Source organism: Acomys minous, assembly GCF_964271855.1.
Source record: "Acomys minous genome assembly, chromosome: 6".
NCBI lineage: Eukaryota > Metazoa > Chordata > Mammalia > Rodentia > Muridae > Acomys > Acomys minous.
The window spans coordinates 65,130,663-65,149,644 of NC_140487.1; the positions used below are offsets into that span (position 1 = coordinate 65,130,663).

At 38.9% G+C, this 18,982-nt stretch overlaps 1 protein-coding gene across 1 annotated transcript; it reads right to left on the bottom strand.

Annotated features, from left to right (window-relative positions):
- Positions 1-10,276: 10,276 nt before the first annotated feature.
- On the bottom strand, positions 10,277-11,230 carry LOC311600928 (olfactory receptor-like protein OLF3; the record flags this gene model as incomplete). Its single annotated transcript, XM_084788091.1, has 1 exon — positions 10,277-11,230. The coding sequence occupies one exon, from the start codon at positions 11,228-11,230 to the stop codon at positions 10,277-10,279; it is 954 nt and encodes a 317-aa protein (XP_084644217.1).
- Between the last annotated feature and the right edge of the window lie 7,752 nt (positions 11,231-18,982).

Consider the following 18,982-nt stretch of genomic DNA (forward strand, 5'->3'; position numbering starts at 1 on the left):
TCTCCTTTGTCAGAGATCTAGGGGAGGGGAATAGTGAGGAAGAGGGAGGTAGAGTGGGAATGGGAAGATACACTGGAGGGGATAAGGATCCAGATGTAATCTTAATAAATTATAATAAATTAAACTTTTTAAAAGAAAATATTTTCTTGTTTTTGAAGCCAAGAATTTTTCTTTTTTATTCCTATTATTATTAGGTTTTATCTTTTTGTGGTGTTCTTGATTTCATGGATGTTTTATGTCAGGAATTTTTTAGATTTAATATTTTCTTTGACAGATATATCAATTTCTTCAATTGTATCTTCTATGCCTTAGATTCTCTCCTCCATGTCTTATACTCTGTTAGTGATTCTTACCTCTGTGGTTCCTGTTCTCTTCCCTAAGTCTTCCATCTCCAGGATTTCCTCAATTTGTGTTTTCTTTATTGATTCTATTTTCATTTTCAGGTCTTAAAGCATTTTGTTCACTTTTTTCCACCTGTTTGTTTTCCTGTGTTTCCTTAAAGGATTTATTTATTTCCTTCTTAAAGGCCTCTGTTTGTTTGATTGTATTATCCTGTATTTCTTTGAGGGATTTATTCATTTCCTATTTGAAAGCCTCTTACTATCTTTATAAGCATATATTGAAGGCCATGTTCCTATGTTTCAGCTGTGTTAGGATATTCAGAGCTTGTTGTATAGATTAGTTGTGTTCCGGTAGTGACATACTGTCCTGGCTTTTGTTGATTGTATTTTTGCACTGACCTTTAGCCATCTGGTTGTTTCTGGAATTGGCTAGTTTTCACGGAGATTATTAGATTTCTTGGGCATCCTGGGGTCCTTGGGTCATGAGTTGGGGATTCAATCTCCTTGAGTAACCTACAACTCTTCTCTGCTGGTTGTGTCCCAGTTGGACCTATAAGGCAGGAAATCAGGATGGGGGTTTTCAATCTGTGTGATCCTGAGGTTCTCCAGGTCTCCTCAAGATGGCTAGTAGAGCTGAGAACTAAAGGATGGATGTGTATGTCTCTGGAATCTGGAATCACCCTCATGAATGGTTGCTGATGTTTTGGAGTCAGCTGCTGTGAAGCCACTTTCTTGCTTTGCATTCACTGTGCTACTGGTACTCAGATTCTGCTAGGCACCACCATCTTGGAATGGGACTCACTATACTCTTATTGTCTGGCTGGTCTCCATAGGGGGATGGGTTGGACTGTTGACTGGAGGGTGGTATCTGGTGTCCCTGGTATCCAGGAGCTGTCTTCTGGGAGGTTGGAAGAGTCTGGTATCCAGATGATAGGGCTGTGATTCCTTAGAACTCAAACTTGGGAACTGGATTTATGTCGGTGGAAGGCACAGGGTACAGGGAGCATAGGGCCGTGTGTGTCTCTTGGACTCAGGAGCCATCCATGGGAAACATAGACATTGGTGGTTTTGAGTCAGCTGTCAGGTCACTTGCTTGTTCTGCCATCTCTGCTCTTCTGGTACTCGGATACGATGAACACTGCACACTACCATCTTGGAATCATTCCTCTCCCCACTGTCATCATGCCATAAGCTCACAAGATGCCGACATCTCAGAGCTCTAGTCACTGTTGTTTCTTTCTCCACTCATCAGTAGACAGAACAGCCAAAGTCCAAGCTTTCAGCATGGCATCTACAATATTCTCTATCATTTTTAAATTAAAGTCCGGGGGAAGTCTTCCACGGCTCAACACTATAAAACATTCCCCAAATGGTTCGTTTTTCCATTATTAGTGCTGATGACATCTGTTTGAGTACTTGTTCATAACAGCCTGTAATAAAACACATTTATGATTTGAGAGACTTCATTCAATCCAGACTTAACGAAACATAAACAAAAAAGAAAAGTACCTTAAAGAGTGTTTCACAAGTTTGTAATGGGAGATAATGGGAGATTTCCTTGAACAATTCACTGTTACCATCTCACATTCACTTTGCAGTGTGACACTTTATCATGACATTACCAAAACTCATTAATGTTGGGTATAAAGTCTTGTGTGAGTCTCTTTTGGTTCCCCAGACTCATGTATTGGATGTTTGGTCACAAAATCCTGACAGTGTCTTGGTAGGTTAGAAAAGTTGAAAGAAAGGGCTCAACTGGAGAAAGTGGATCACTTTAGGCATGACTGATTTCGAAGTGCTCTAACTGTCTGTTTCCTGTCTGCAATGAAGTAAGCAACCTCTTTCTTCACATGCTCCAGCCATTATGAAGGTCTATGTCACTGGTCCAGAATCAATACAGAGAAAGATGATAAATTGAAATGTATGAAACTGGAATCCAAAATAAATCTTCTGTCTCTTCAGTTGTTTATGTCAAGTATTTTTCCCAGCAACATAAATTCCGATGAGCAACATCCAGCTTTAGCTCTCAACTCAAGTATATGAGCAGCATCAAAGTCAAGCATAAGCCAAAGTTCACAATGTTTTTGCTCTACAAACCATCATTCACTTCTGTTCTCAGTACAGGATGTTTTCTTTTGACTGACACAAAGTCCACACATTAGGTATCTAACTAGAAACTGAACTACTTCCTTCCAGAAGTGTTTGTAAAAGGAACACCAATGTTTTATTAATTAACATACTTAATATTGCAAAGAGTAGCAGCAATATGATAAATACTTAATTGTATGTGTTTGTGCATATAAATTGAATAAGCTGTTTCAAGGGAATAATTGACTTTCAGAAGCTTGAAAAATGCAATAGATACAAGGTTGACTTCCCAACAAATAGTGTTTGAAAGTAGAATTTCTATTTGCAAGCAAAACTCCTTGATCCAGACTTTGAACAAGATATAATAATTACCTCCACATGCATCTGACCTAGAATATAATGGGCCAGAGGCTTAAACATACTGAAGCACAGAATTAAGTGCTGATAAAACGTGAACTTAGATATGTCAATTATTTTTCTTATAGGACACAAAACTCATATTCTATGATTAAAAATTAATTAAATTACCTTACTTAACATTAAGACTTCCACTTGATTAAAGACATCTTTAAGAGAATAAGAGGACAAGCCACAGATTGAGTGAAAATATTTGCAAATCAAGTGACCTATAAAACACACATCTAACAAATCCCCAGGAATCAACAGAAAGTTCAGTCATAATTGACAAAGATTAATAATAGTTGAATAGTACTCTATAATATTAATATGTAAATATAGCATGTTAATAAAATGATAAAAAGAATAGATTGATAAAAAGAATAGATGATCATAATATGTAACAACATAACTGTATCTTAAACGAATTATGCAACAGAAAGAATTCAGACTCTACTATTCAATTATAATCCTGTGATATTATACAATAGTAAAATGTGGAGAGGTTAGAAGCTGACCCCTGGTTGCTACCAATTGACTTCCAAAAGAATTGGCACAATTTTAAAGAGTACATGGGTATGTTTGGATTGATAAAACTTTTCTAGCTCTTAAATATAGTGGTATATGATTGCAGGCATTTTTCAAAATGAGGAGAACTTTGTCAATGTCCTGGCCAGGCTTCCCTAGAGGAGCTTTCAACTCAAGATCTGAGCATAAGCCATAGAGTTACTGCATAGTACAAATAATATTTATTAGATTGGCATACAGAATTATGCTTGGGTAGTCCAACGATAGCAACTGCATAGGTTGGGAACCTGATAACTACATATGGTGGTTTGAATGAGATGGTCATGACCTGGTAGTCTTTTGCATCTGAGTGCTTGTCCTTCAGTTGGTGTCACTATTTGGGAAGGCTTAGAAGGTATGGCCTTTCTAGAGGCAGTGTGTCGCAGGATGCAGGCATTAAGAGTTTAAAGATTCAGCTGTCTCTCATTTACCATTCAATCTAGCCCCACCCCTCAGGGGCAGCCCAGTGGAGGTCCAAGCTGACCAATTCAGCTATTACTCACCCCAACAGTTGCCACATCTATGAGCTGCTGGAACTCCTGTGGCACAACAGCCACAGGATCTCCATGATTCTGGGCACGGAAGATAACTGAGCGCGGTCTTGGCAAGGCTTCTGTATTTATAGTGTAACGGAAGCCAGGAGCCTTGAACCAGACCAGTGATTCATTGCAACAGACATTTACAAATAAAGCTGTTTGAGCAAAAGGGTATACTGTGGGACACACTGCAGCTTCCAATGCGACTACAACAAGCAAATAAATGTGTGATGGAAAGGTGGAAAAGACAAAGGAGCAGAATGGTATATACAAGGCAGAACTTGGGACACAAGTGATGGCTATGAAAGAAGACTACAGTTGATAAGAAGCAAGCAAGTCATTGCTCAGGGTGGCCAGTGATATATTTCTTTCTTTCTTTTCTTTTCTTTTATTTTCCTTTCTTATTTTAAATAATTGTTAATTTTTAGTTTTGTTTTTAAATTTTCTTTTTGGAAGAGAGGTTAAAAGGCTGTGGGTGGACATGCAAGGTCTGAAAAATGAATTGTATTGGGGTACTTAATGGGAATCAATTAAAATATGATAAATAAATAAATATTAAATTAAATAAGCAAAAAGAGTTTAAAGATTTGAGCCATTTCAAACTAGCTTTCTCTATGTCATGCTTTCAGCACAGGATCTGAGTTCTCAGCTTCCTGTTCCTGTGCTTTTATTCTGCCATCATGGACTCTGACCCTCTAGAACCATAGCACAAATTCTTACTTCCATAACTTGCTTTGAGCACCATATTTTATCACAACAACAGACAAATGACCGTTATATTCCTTGGCCCATAAGACTGGATTCATTAAATCCAGTCTGATGTTAAAGACATGGAGGATTCCTAGAGAGTGCTGGGTTTTCAGTCTATGTGGGAATCTCCACAGTGGACCACTTGATAGACTGCCCCTCATTGAGTTCTATCAGTGAAGCATGAGCACATCAGTACAGCAGAGTAACTGCATCAGCAGCAGGCTAGGAGGGTGAGCAGGCACACAAAGCCATAGCTTTCCCAGTGGAAGTCTTTATATTTGGGTCACCACCAGTAAAGTCGGTACTGATATCCACTCTAGGGCACAGTGTTTCCTCTCACTTAATCTGAGGCATATCTTAGTTAAAGCTAGATCAAAAGCTCACCTTGCATATCATTTTCACACTCTCTGGAAGGAAAGAAGGGCTACCAGCTATGCAGAAAATGAAAGTCATGAATATTGTTGCATATCAGCTAAGCCCCAACAACATAGAGTTATTCAGCCCCAGAGGTCTACAGATTTTTGTTTCTGTTAAGAATCCCTGAGCGAGGCAGCATAACTCCAATAATGCGGAGAAAAATCAAATCCACCACTGTGTGTCTCTTGTGAGAATGATATGACCATCAATGAAATCCTCCTTAGAGAAAGCTAATAAAATTAAATTCAATAAGCTTCTAGATCTAACACAAAATACAGAGTCTGAAGAGGAGAGCAATATACCTTCAGCATATCAAAAGAAAATGTCAAAATTGTACAGGCAATCCAGCTGGGAGAAACTCTGTATATTATTCTATGGAACACATCATTTGAATGCTAAGAAGAAGTAGCTCCAAACAATACAGTTTAAAGGATTTTCAGAAATAACGGAGGTAATTGCAATGTGTGTCCTTTTGAAACGTTCATTTGAACAACTGTAATCTTTATGTTTTGTGCTTTTTAAAAGATAAACTCAGAGATTTATTTTGTGGTCAGTAACTATTGAAGATAATTTTATTTTCAAACACTTTTCAGTGTCTAAACTTTTTTACAAGTTATATTGAATAACTTTATTATTTAGAACACATCTTTCACTGAACCAGCAATTCTATTGCCTTCTATTAGAAATGCCTTTCACAAGCACCAAAGAATTAGGAACAGCTGTCATATCAAGAAATTTAATTTCCTGATTTTTGGGGTATTCCAATTTAAAAACACATATCTAAAGATTCAAATCTATCACCCACATATGAGAGAGGACACACAATGTCTGTCTTTCAGGGTCTAGGTTGTCTCAATCAGAATGATTATTTCCAACTCTATTCATTTACCTTCTTTGTTTTTTTTTTTTGGGTTTTTTTATTTACAGATGAATTATTCCATTGTTTATACTTACTACATTTTCATTATTTTCATCAGTTATGGGAATCTATACTGTTTCCATTTTCTGGCTCTTGTGAATAAAGCAACAATGATGGTGGAGGAGCAAGTACTTCTCCGGGAGGATAGAGTCATTCGGGTACATGCCACGAAGTGGATCAAGTAATAAGTCTACTTCAACTTTTTGAAGAAACTTCACACTTATCTTTATAGTGGGTACAGCTGTTTGCACCCCCACTAACAGTGAATAAGTGGGGCTCCCACTCCACAGCCGTGCGAGGCGTTCGTCCGCACTTGTCCTTCAAGCCTTAGCCATTCTGTCTAGAGTAAGATAAAATTTCAAAGAAGTTTTAATTTAATTTGCATATCCTTAAGGCCAAAGACACTGAGTACTTAAAAAAAACATTTCTCGGGCCAATATAAAGGCAGCCAAAAGCTCAGCTAAAGAAGGAAGGGCTCGTCAAGTTCCATCCCTAGAGAAGAAGTTATTGGCAATTAATGGCTGCTGGGGAGGATGACCGATTTTTCTTCAGGGGTGGATCCCATGTGAGGACACTCAGGCTCCAGTAGACAGTCCTATACCCATTCTCATAAAGGCAGCCATAAGTGGGATCGGTGTGCTTTTTTCTTTTCTTTTAATTAATTAATTAATTAATTAATAAGACCCAGAGTTTCTCTGTGTTGGCCTGGCTATCCTGGAAGTCTTCTTGTAGACCAGGCTGACTTTGAACTTACAGAGATGCCCCCCTGCCTCTGCCTCCTGAGTGTTGGGATTAAAAGAATTGTACCACCATGCCTGGCTTTTTTAAAAAGGCTGTATGAGTTTAGTGGGGCAAAGTGGTGGGGGAATAATATTGAAATTGGAGGTGTCGGACTGGGGGTGAGGTTCATCAAAACATATTATCCATAGGTATAAAATTCTCAAAAGAAATTTATTTATGAAGAATTATTCGTACAGAAATAGAAGTCCTGAAAAGGGCCAAGGAAATAAGAAAGTTAAAAATAGATGAGACTTTTTAAAAATTAATTTATTCATATTACATCTCTGTTGTTAGCCCATCCCATGTATCCTCCCATTCCTCCCTTCCTCCCACTTCCCCCCTACTCCCCTCCCCTCCCCTATGTCTGTGTCTGAGGGGAACCTCCTCCCCCTGTATATGCTCATAGGGTATCAAGTCTCTCCTTGGTGACCTATTATCTTTCCTCTGAGTGCCACCGGGCATCTCCATCCAAGGGACATGTTCAAATATGGGGCACCAGAGTTTGTGTGAAAGTTAGATCTCCTTCTCCACTCACCAGTGGAGAATGTCCTGTCCATTGGCCATGAGTCTCTGACTCTTTTGACTGCTCTTGGGATGCTTTTCCTTCTATTGAGTTGTCTCATCTGCCTTAATCTGATGGGTCTGTGCTTGGTCTTATTGTCACCTGTTATGCCGAGTTTGGCTGATACCCTGGGAAGGCTGCTCTTTTCTGAAAGGAAATGGAGGAGTAGATCAGGGAGTAGAGGGGAGTTGGCAGGGGTGCTCGGAAGAGTGAGAGGAAGGGAAATTGCAGTCAGGATATTTGCAAGAGAGAAGAATAAAAAAATAAAAAAAGGAAAAAGATTAGCAAATAGAACATGAGACAACACTAGCCTATTACAAAAGATTAGTGCTTTCTGGTAAAAGCAAATTTGGAAAAGCCTTCACGTAAAGACCCCAAAGAAACAGGAGAGAAAACAGATCGTAGAATATTTGATAAAGATGAGATGCAAATCCTGTGTCCAAAGGACCAATCACAACATGGAAAGTGCTTCATCTTCATGTAGCTTCCTCCATAGTAAGTCATATATATTTATATATATTTGAATAGTTTTCTTCTCTCACTTCTTTCCTACACCAGTGTATAGAAAGTATGTTCATGGTATTCAATTTTTTGATTTACTACACAATTTTCATGCATGTTCAGAACATACTATTAGAGCAATGAGGTCCACGTGAGGATTCGAGTGTGGGATAGGGAGTGTTTTTACATGAAGTATCTTCTACAGAACATTATTTGATCTTTCTCCCATTTCTATTACCATCGTTGAAATCTCCCTCACACTTAAGCAGCATGGCCGAATATCCCACTTGCTTGAAGCCATGCTTCTATTCTTTTCTTGTACAATTTTGTCATATTTTGTTCAAGGTATATTCATATTAAATTACAATTTTTCAAAGTATGGGAATAAAGCTGTGCTAGCTAGTTTTATGCAAACTTGACACAACCTAGAGTTATCTCAGAGGACAGAACCTTGGGGAAATGCTTCCATAAGATGAGGCTATAGGCAGGTCTTCAGGGCATTTTCTTAACTAGCAACTGATGGGGCAATGGCCCTGCTCATTGTGGGTGGGCTGAGAAATCCATGAGGATCAAGCCTGTAAACAGCACTCCTTTATGGCTTCTCCACCAGCTCTTGTCTTCTGGTTCCTGCCCTGTTGGTGTTTCTGTCCTCACTGCTTTTAACGAGGAATTGTTATGTGGACGTATGAATGAAGTAAACTCTTTCCTCCTCAAGTTACTTTTGGTCATGGTGTTTCATGGCAATAGTAACCTCAACTAAGACTAAAGTTGAAAGACATTTTGGCATCAAAGGCTTTGCCAGGTCTCACAATGTTATTTTCTTTATCTTCTTGCTCCTCTGTGCCCTTCAATTAATCTTCCAGCATATTAGGATAGAAATGCTTACACTTTGAGCTACTTGTTCCATCTTTAGGTTTCTTGCCATCTGGACAGCTGTTTCTTGTCTCAACATAAGGGATCTTTCATGGGGATACTTCTTCTGTTACCTTAAATGCACTTCCTCTCACTTTAATCTGATCGTGTGCATTACAGATGTTCATTGTCTCTCATCCACATCTGTAGGCATGTTCCTATTCCTGTGAAGACTGTACCATATTGAATCTGTTTCCAATAACCACACACTGTAGCCATTCTGTGACTGTCATATAAATTGAAATCCATAGAAACTTGGCTGGCATTCACATTTTTGGAGAAGCCTATCTTCATCTCAGAATTTGAGACTATATTATTGTGAAGTTATAATTCAAACATGAAATTAGCTTCAGGTTAAATGGGTCTTAATCTGTCTATGAAACCTTAGATGCTGTAATCATGTTGGAAAATGTAAAAACTGGAAATTACTGGGTATAAAGAAGTAATTCTGGGGGAAATACGTAGAGTTCTTCAAGGAAGTGAGAAAACTATCCATGATTGCATGCTTCTCATGTCTCATGGCCCAATCCCTTACCAAATTATTGTTTTTCTTCTATTTTGTATTATTTGGGGGGGTTTGTACTGAGGAGATCACTGAGGGCCTATTGTGGATGGAAGAGAAAGTAAAAAAAAGATTAATATATAGACATGAAGGGAACATATTTATTAACACAGCAACCAAACTACTTTAATGGTACAAATCTATCTTTGGCTGAGGAGTCAGCCCCTTCTAAAAGTAAGTGTGCCTTTGATACTTTATATTTTTATTGTATCATTGTTGTGATTATTGTGTTTCAATCGGTCAGAAGTAGAGAGCACATTTTTTTAGAGATTGAACAACTTCAACACTTATATAGAAATCCCTTATATGTGTAGTCAAACACTTCCAAGTTGAAGGCTTCCAAAAAGTGCCAGAAACAAATGTTCACTTGGACAATACCTTTATATACTTGGTATATGCCTATAGAAACCTTTGTTTGATTTTTTGCTCTCCCTTTTAAAAAAATATGATTAACTCATACAGTGAGACACAGTTTCTGCTTGTAGTTAGTCCTGTGTAAGCATATTTTAATAAGCTTTGACAGCACTGCTCAGTGTCAGTCCACTTACAAGCTATGATTTTTCATGAATGTTTAGTGTGCCAGTGAGTTTCTCCAAAGATGAACATAAATTTTCTCTCAATTGGAATCACAACAACTGGCTGTGACATATATCAATATAAGTACTTCTAGCTCATGACCCCAATCAAACAAGGCAGTGAATACTTCCCATTATCATGCTGTGGAAGTGGAGACAGAATTAGAAGAAAGTTCTAGAAAGCATTGTATAACTCCACTGGACATCTTGCTGTGACACAGCTCAACACAAACCCTCAGCTTTAAACACGACATCACCAGTGTATGTTATGGCATCTATTTCCTGGTTGGCAGGGCATTGCAGAGTTGTCATTTATGAGTTGCATAAACATCGAGGAAAAGCTCTTTTCTCCAGTGATGTTCATGAATCATCAAGTTTCCAGTTTGGATGTGAACCCAGAGAATTTCCCTAAAAGTTTCTGCCAAGCCCCCTTAACCTCTTTATTTCTTAGACTATAAACTATGGGATTCAGCATGGGTGTCAAAACTGCATAGAACAGAGACATCAACTTCTCCTGAAGGGCAGAGGGGCTGGAGTGGGGTTGGATGTAGGTGAAAATGGCCATGCCATAGCATAGGACAACCATAGTAAGGTGGGAGGCACAGGTGTGGAAGGCCTTCCACCTTCCCTCTGTGGATTGTATCTTTAGGATGGTGGAGATGATCTGGATATAGGACAGGAGAACCAGGAAGAAAGGTGTCATAAGCAAGACAATGCTAGAAACCATGATCACAATCTCATTGGATGAAGTGTCCACACAGGCCAATCTGACCACAGCAAGAGTTTCACAGGCAATGTGATCAATATTCTTATTGGTGCACATAGGCAGCTGAAAGGTGATGGCAGTATGAACAAAAGAGTTGACGGAGCCACTGACCCAAGATGTGATGACCAGCCTTGTGCACAGCCCTGCATGCATGATGACTGAGTACCTCAGAGGGTCACACACTGCCACATAGCGGTCATAGGCCATCACTGCCAGCAGAAGGAACTCAATCCCGCCCAAGCCCAGGGAGAAAAATAACTGGGCTGCACAGCTGAGAAATGGAATTGCTTTGTGTGTGACAAGGAAATGAGCCAGCAGCTGGGGCACTATGCTTGTGGCATAAGATACATCCACAAGCGACAGGTTAGTGAGAAAGAAATACATGGGAGTGTGGAGTCGGCTGTCCAGCCTGATCAGAAGAATGATGAGGAAGTTCCCCAGCACTGTCACCAGGTACATCAGCAAGAACAGGACAAAGAGAGAGACTTGAGTATCCCAGTCACTGGACAGGCCAAGGAGGATGAATTCATGCACCCATGTCTGGTTGTTGGCTTCCATTAAAACTATGATCTGCAAAAAGTATCAGAAATAATTTTTTAAAAAAACAAGCAATCAAAAACAAGGGACTAAGTTTCTAAGAATGCATAATACGATGTGACCTGCCAGCCCTTTTAAAACCTTACATCATTTATGGAGCTTAGAAAGCACGCTTGAGTCTAGTTTTCTTTTCATTGGCTAGTTCAGAGACAGAGGCCAATGCCTTGACATGCCTCACAGAGGTCAGCTACAACTCAAAGATAAAGCAGTTCTGTCTCCTCTGTAATTACCAGTTACTTTTATGCTCAGGCAAGGAGAATATAGTATTATAGTTGATAGTGGTCAATATAAGGAGAGATGGTTAAGGTGAGAACTACACTTAAAAGTACATCAAGTACGTTGACTGAATTCTCTTGACAAAATGCATATGTAAGCTATAGAAAAAATAATTGTGAGTGGACATGGGTTTGTGGGAAGATCTGGAGTCTAGGAACCTAGTTTTATTAGGTTATTTTACTTTATTTAGCAGATATTTGATTCCTGTTTGGTGATGAGCTTTGTTATATAAAAGTCAATACTTTGCAAGTATTTTAAAGCACAAATGTGAAGGCATATGGCAGGAGCTATGGGTGCTATCGCTGGCTGGGTACCGCAGTACTTCAAGGGTGAAGAGTGTAACAAGATCTCCACTTGCGGCATAGAAAGAAGCAAATTGAAAGGCATCAAGAGAAACTTTAATCTGTTTGACAGGCTTCAGTGTTTTAAACTCTTAGTGCTCTTGTGGGAAAACATCATGATGGAGACTGTGTCTTCACATTCTCCCCTGTCTAATCTGATTTGGCTAAGAGTCTGTTATTTGAAATTGAGCTGAAAACAAAGAAAATAAGAATGTGGTAGCTTCAACATCCAAGGGTTAAGTAGAAAGTACTCTTAATGTCTAAGATGGGGATAATACCAGAATAAAAAGAAAAGAAAAGAAAACAAACAAACAAACAAAAAATCACTGCCAGGAGAAAAAATTCTCTCCTTGTTATTTGTGCTCAGCTTTTTTAGTAAAAATAATATAGCATGTTATAAAATATCCAGGGTGAACAGGTAATATTTTAAAGGCCTACTTAGAACTGACTCAATTTCTGAACACCCATCTGTTTGCTAATGTCTTGGTTATTGGAGTGTGTAGTCCAAGGGAAAATAGGAGACAAAGGAGGCAGGAGGGAGAGGAAGGCAGAGCATCATGGTCATTCTGGTGTCTCTAAGCTAAAAGTAGAAAACTTCCCGTCTCCTCTTACTCACTTTGTAAATGACAAAGCAAGGGCCCATAGAAAAGCCTAACCCATGTATAGTCCAAATAGATGTGCATACTTCCCCTGCAGAGATCGACTACATCTATGAGATTGTAAGTCTAACTTATCCTGGAGAGTATTCACACAACTCATAACCTAGTCCTTTTCTATTAGCTTTATTTTACTAATTATAGTGATTATTTTCACACTTTATGTTTTATAGCAAAGCACTGAACAGGTTGCATATAGGTAAATATAGTTAATTAATATGTTCACTGATTTATGCTTATTCTGTTCACACTACTACTTGCCTATCTGTAAGACTGTTGTCTGATTTTTAAGACTCTTTTGATTTTAAAAAAAAATTGTGTTTTTGAGATAAATTTGGGGTTTTGAGTGGGTTGGTCTCAAGCTCAGTATCCTCCGTCAATCTTCCAAGGGCTAGCATGTGCCACTGTTCCCAATTCAAGAGATTATTTTTTTGAGATAGGATCTGTAGCCACTGCTGGCCTCAAATTCCAGGTGTAGCTCAGGCTGACCTTGAACTTTTGATCCTCCTGCTTCTGCCTCCCAAGTTCCAGGGTTACAGGTATGTCTCATTATATACCATTCATGTGACTCTGGGAATCATATCCAGGGGTTGATGTATGCTAGGCAAGCACTCTAACAACTGGACTACATCCCCAGACCCCCAAAATTGATATTCAGTTAAATCCACTTTTTATGCTCTAGAGTCCTTCTTGGAAGCCCATAAAGAATACAGAATGTGTGATTCAAAGCCAAATGATGACGTTAACACATCATCAGTAAATGTCATCAGCATTACACTGGGATCTCTTGAAAAATAGTTGAAATTTTCATTTTAGCTCTGTAGTACAAATATGAATGGCTTGTAATATAATCCATGCCTAACTTTTCCCATAAGGAAACAAGATCATAGTCTTTTCAGCTTTGTATAACTTGTAGACCACCATTTTTCATGAACTCAAAAAATTAAGGGAAAACTTTTAGTGTGCTTATTCCATTTGTCTATACAAACAAGGAAAAAAGAAGTCTTGACATGGGGAAGATGTGTAGTTGATGCTCACAATGAATGTTCAGCAGCCAAGGGAGTGTGCTCTATCTAGCTTGACCTCCTGTTGTTGCTTCTTTGTCATTGCCATAAATCTATGCCAAATGTAACCAACAATAAAACATTATTTAATTTTCTTTTTATCACATATCTTCATCTTCAGCAATTTTCAAAGCATTCCTCTCTACTATAATACATTTTTAAAAGAGGAATATAATGCAGTAGTTAATCTCCTTGGCTATAGCACCAGGAAGGAGGAATTTTTTGTTGTTTTCTATGAGAGGTGGTACCAGCAGAGTAATCACTGAGCCTTAATAAGTGCAGTATTTTGGAAAGGACAGTTGAAATACACTTTATAAACTGACCTCATAAAGCTGTTCGAATGGCTGAAGTGTATGCTTATGTGGAACATGTTTTTTTCTTGCTTAGTTGTAAAAAAGAAACAAACAAACAAACAAACAAAAAAAAAAACAGCACTTGACATCCATGGGATCCAGGGGTGGCTGAGGTAGGACAGCAGAGTCAGTAAGAAGAAAGTTCCAAAAGCATTCGCTTTAGGCCTATGGGATTAGGTGCTGGTTGCTTCTAGTGTTTTGTTCTGTGCTTTAAGGTTTCAGGCTATTTGGAGCTGCTGGTCATGATGAGAAACTCTGAACTTTCTTAACTCTTAACTCTCAGACGGATGGTTCTGACTGCTGTACATTAACTCTGAGACTCCCAGGCTGGTAGCCATTTGGAACCACTGATCATGACCAGAAACTCTCTCTTATCTATACTTTAACCTTAAATTCGCAGGCTGCTGGCCTTGCTGTTCAAAGTCTCTCTCTTATCTATACTTTAACTCTTAAGCTCTCAGGCTGCTAGCCTTGCTATTCAGGGCTGCTGGTGAGGGGAGAAGAAAGGAAGAGAAAGCCATACATTCACGCAAACATACAGAACTCCCACCGATCAATCATAAATATACATAAAGACATAGACAATAAGACAAACAGACACATATTTGGTGGATTGTTGATGGAGGAAAACTACAATCAACCAACAACTTTATTTCTGCCTTGGGTTTTTATATTATCTATGAAAAAATTATGTCATTCAAAAATAGAAACAATAGTTACACTAAAAGGCAGTTACAGTAGGTCTAGTGATTCGAAGTTCTTCTATTAGAACTATATCAAACTAGATACGTTTGTTTATTATAAGTTTAAAGCAGTGGTTTTTATCTATGTGCGCACTATGAGTTCAAGGCAGATTTTTTTTTTATCTTTTTCTTTATCTATTTCAAATGTATGTTATTTGTTCAAAGCAAGAGGTTTTTATGTCAAGGTTTTTCTAAGAAACTGATGTCTGTCTTGTCTTTTTTAGATAACCATTTATTTTTCATTTCTATATTCACACAGTATTTCTTATTGTACTTGTTTTTTTAGTGTACACCCGGGCCATATCCTTGGACTAAACCTGGAATAAACTTATTTCCTTATTTTCCTTCTCGTGTAATTCACATGGAGGTTCACAGAGCTCCTAACAACTTTTGCTATATTCCAGGAGGATTTTTAAATTACTTGAATCAATTCAGGAACCATCATCAGGAAGTATAAAATCATCTGTAGGAAATCTTCCCAACAGAGAGAATCACACCTATGGAGAAATAATATTATGCTGTAGGCAGTGAGGGTCAGTTCATGCTCAACTGCCTTATGCCAGGCATATGAGACACACATGGAAAGGCAGTATAGCAGCAATATACAAAATCTCTGGAATTTTGCCTAAACCAGAGACACACCCATTCATCAGCCGTGCCAAAAAAATAAAGCCACTGCACTGAGTCATCAGTTTCTGCTGATGTTCCATAGTATGTGTAGGTCCCGAACAAAAGTGGAGCTTTACATGACAATGAAGTAAAAATGCAGGGAGAGTAGGAGAGAGGTTGGCAGGAAAGAACAATTTTCTTGGTTCAATTGTTACCATTGTTTCAGACTAGAGAAAATTGTCTCCCAGTGAATCTTGCTTTAGTCAGTAATTATTGGTTACAGCAAACATCAAGTTCAAATGTTCTGTCAATGACACACACACACACACCACACAAAGTGTTCAGATTCCTCAAGCAATTTTACATGACTCAATACCTCATTTTTTAAAAGTTAAATTTAAATCCATCAACCTCTTCAATAAATTAGATCTATTTCTTTCTCCCATGGAAACAATTAAACTTTATGAAATTTTAGTCCAACCATGAATGGATTGAATGTCACTTTTAGACATCTTATGCCTTGATCAGTTTGCTCATTATCCCAAACTTTCTGTTGTTTTTCCAATCTACTACTCCTTTGTAACTTCGTTAACTGAAAATGTGTCACCCGAAGGTCATGAGTTTGCAAAGGTAAGAGTATGCAAGCAGGCATCACACCTGGTCTACATGGAGTAGACAAAAGTTGGCTTCAGACATTACTGCCACCATCTCCTGGATCTGTTTTGATCTTTTATCCATGATCCAGAGAACTTCCTGTCATATTGTGTAATAAGCCTGATTTCCAACAGATATGGACCCCATTCTAGAATTTTCTTTTCAGCTCCCTATCTTTAAAGAAACTTGGTGAAATACCAAGGATTCACTATCTTGATCCAGTCAAACACAGTTTGAGTGGAAATTTTTCAAGGAAAGATTTGGTGTTAAAGTCTGACATTTTACAGTCACGGAACCCGGCATTACTCGATGCACCTACGCAAGGTTCTCATTTGTGCCAAGCTCTTTAAGTCAATGTACAATTCCTGAAAGGAAGGTGCATCGTTCCAAGCAATAGCGGGACTTTCAAACATGAAGGACTCCTTTACCTTTTTACCCACTACACCCTGACCATATCTAGGCTGTGCTAGAAATAAGACTTTAAAAGAAAGCATCAACAGCTCAGCATCAAGAAAAAGATGGGAGAGCTGGTCCTCATAGGCTTACCAACACACCAGCGCAGACGCTCACTCTGTTGGCACCACACAGTCATCTTGGAGGCTCCAGGGCATCTCTTCTAATGCTGCTGCTTGCAATGTCTTCCTATCAGTTCTCACTTCTATGTGGGCACAGCGCTCACCTGATCTGTGCAAGAGAGGATGCAGCCAGGGCTTGGGTCTTAGGAACCACTTCTATTTGTACCACTCATCCGCACGTGACAGGTGCCTACCTCACTGAATCCAAGATGCATCTGACTGTGAAAAAGACTATTTTATACTTCCCTTAGCCATCTGACTTGGAGAATGAGTGTTCTCAGCCATAACCCCCACATCAAGACAAGTGAAATCTTGACTGGTGATACTTCTTGGTTCTGTGTAGTATAAAAGTCTTTCTCAGCATGCCAGCCTTAAGGAACAGTCCAGACTAACAATACTTTACATATACAAAGAGTACATGATCCTATACCTTGAATAGGCCTCAAATATACAGTGTTTAAATAGTGAGGTGTGAAAGTGAGCCCACCAACCATGCTACAGTGGGAAATTTTCCACTGAAACTATGTGTGCCTGGATTCAAGAGAATGCCCTATATTGTTGTGTGGGTGGTTCCTTAAAGCTAGAGAAAAGAAAGGTCAAAGCTTTTCTCTTAAGACAGTGGATTCTACAGTGTCTTCTGTAACACTGCAATGGGTTCTAGTCACAATTGGCCTCCCCTTGGGAGACTTCTACGATCTTCACTGAGCCCTGCCCACAGGCACACAGCACAGGAGCTACCAATGTTAACTTTTCATGCTGGTCTAGATACACAAGAACCTTAGCTTCACACAGTTGAGTTATTAGTGTAAATTACCCATTGATTTACAGAAAGGTTCATCTGGTTACACACGTGGTGGTTGTTTAGGCAGACAGTATCCATCCCGGGCAGGAAAGCTTCTGTCATCATCATTACGTTCAGACACAGTGATCCTCAGGGACACTTAGGTGTGTGACATATCAGAATAATTTTATACCCTGAGAACACCAGTATTTCTTCTTCTTCTTCTTCTTCTTCTTCTTCTTCTTCTTCTTCTTCTTCTTCTTCTTCTTCTTCTTCTTCTTCTTTAACCTGGCTTTGTTCTCTCTGTATAAGGTAAATCTGACAATTATATGTCCATCTCACGAAGTAGGTTTTGAACTCCGGCTCTAAAGACCTAGTTTATCCTGTTGAGTTGTGTACATCTTCACTAGCTTTATATCTCATGTTCCCTTTGTCAAGGGTATCACTACAGTAAAAAACGCTCATCAAAAAAGCTCCCGGAATACATTCCTGCAGCTCATTTAAGAACTAACTCTGAAACAGGAGCAAGGAAGATCAGAAGTTCAAGAGTTTCATTGGCTACATAGCTACTTTGGGGCCAGCCTATGTATTACATGAGACTCAGTCTCAAAGGAACAGATAAAGCTGTCCCTGGTGTGAGAGTCAGGTAACCACAAAGCTACCTCCAGTTCAAACTCTGAGTGCATACGACATTGACAATCCAGCTCATCTTACATTTCAATTATTCCTACTGACGAAAAAGTAGAAATATTTGTATACCAATGCTCAGGGATATATTTGAAATGAGAAAATTTGAAGCAATAGATTACTTACTTTTATGAAAATAGAATATTCTCCTCCTACATATTCACGATTGTCTATAGCTATTTACATGCTTTATTAACCTATGCTTGGGCCCTAAATATTTCCTCTTAAAAGTAAAAAAGAATTCATTTATAATATTTATGACATTTAATGAGTCATAGTTCTTTTTCCCTGGCCTCCATTTACTCTTTCCTTCTCTGTATCAGTACTAAAGTTTCTAGTTTGCATACTCTTACCATGGCAATGTACCTGAGCTTCAGTAAAGCTGGATGGTTTCACTGCATTTCCTATAGTCTTGGGGATGAGAGAATTGCAGCATATGTCTAACCCCAATAAATCAGTCACTAATGGTTCTGCCCACCTATCTGCTCCTGTTAACACCACCTCTTGATGCCTGTATATAAATTCTCCAGTGTTAGTGCCTGCCAGTATAGCGTGCAACCTAGAGGATGCTCCCTATGTGTACACAATGGTGGACCATACCGATCAGTGCCCCAGGCCTCTTGAGTTCCATGACTCAGAAATCCTCTCGAACTTGTTTACAAAAATTACTGGAGGGAAGCCCAGAGGTGATCCCCAGTGGGCTCACACACCACTAATAAAGTGAGACAGAGGCTGCCCTGGTGATCTGGAGTTGGCAGAGCCCCTCAGGAGCTTTTGGAATTGGCTTGTTAATTGTTGTCACCATTCCCAAATCTCATAGGCAGGGCTACTATGCTGCCCTTCTGCCTGAGGAAGGCTGGTCTTCATCTCTCCTTTCTAAAGTTCCACTGAAGCTTTGGGTCATTTAAGTAAATCAGCTTTGTGACTTTTTAAAAAAATGTTATCCTCCAACACAAATAGATTACCCTAGAGTG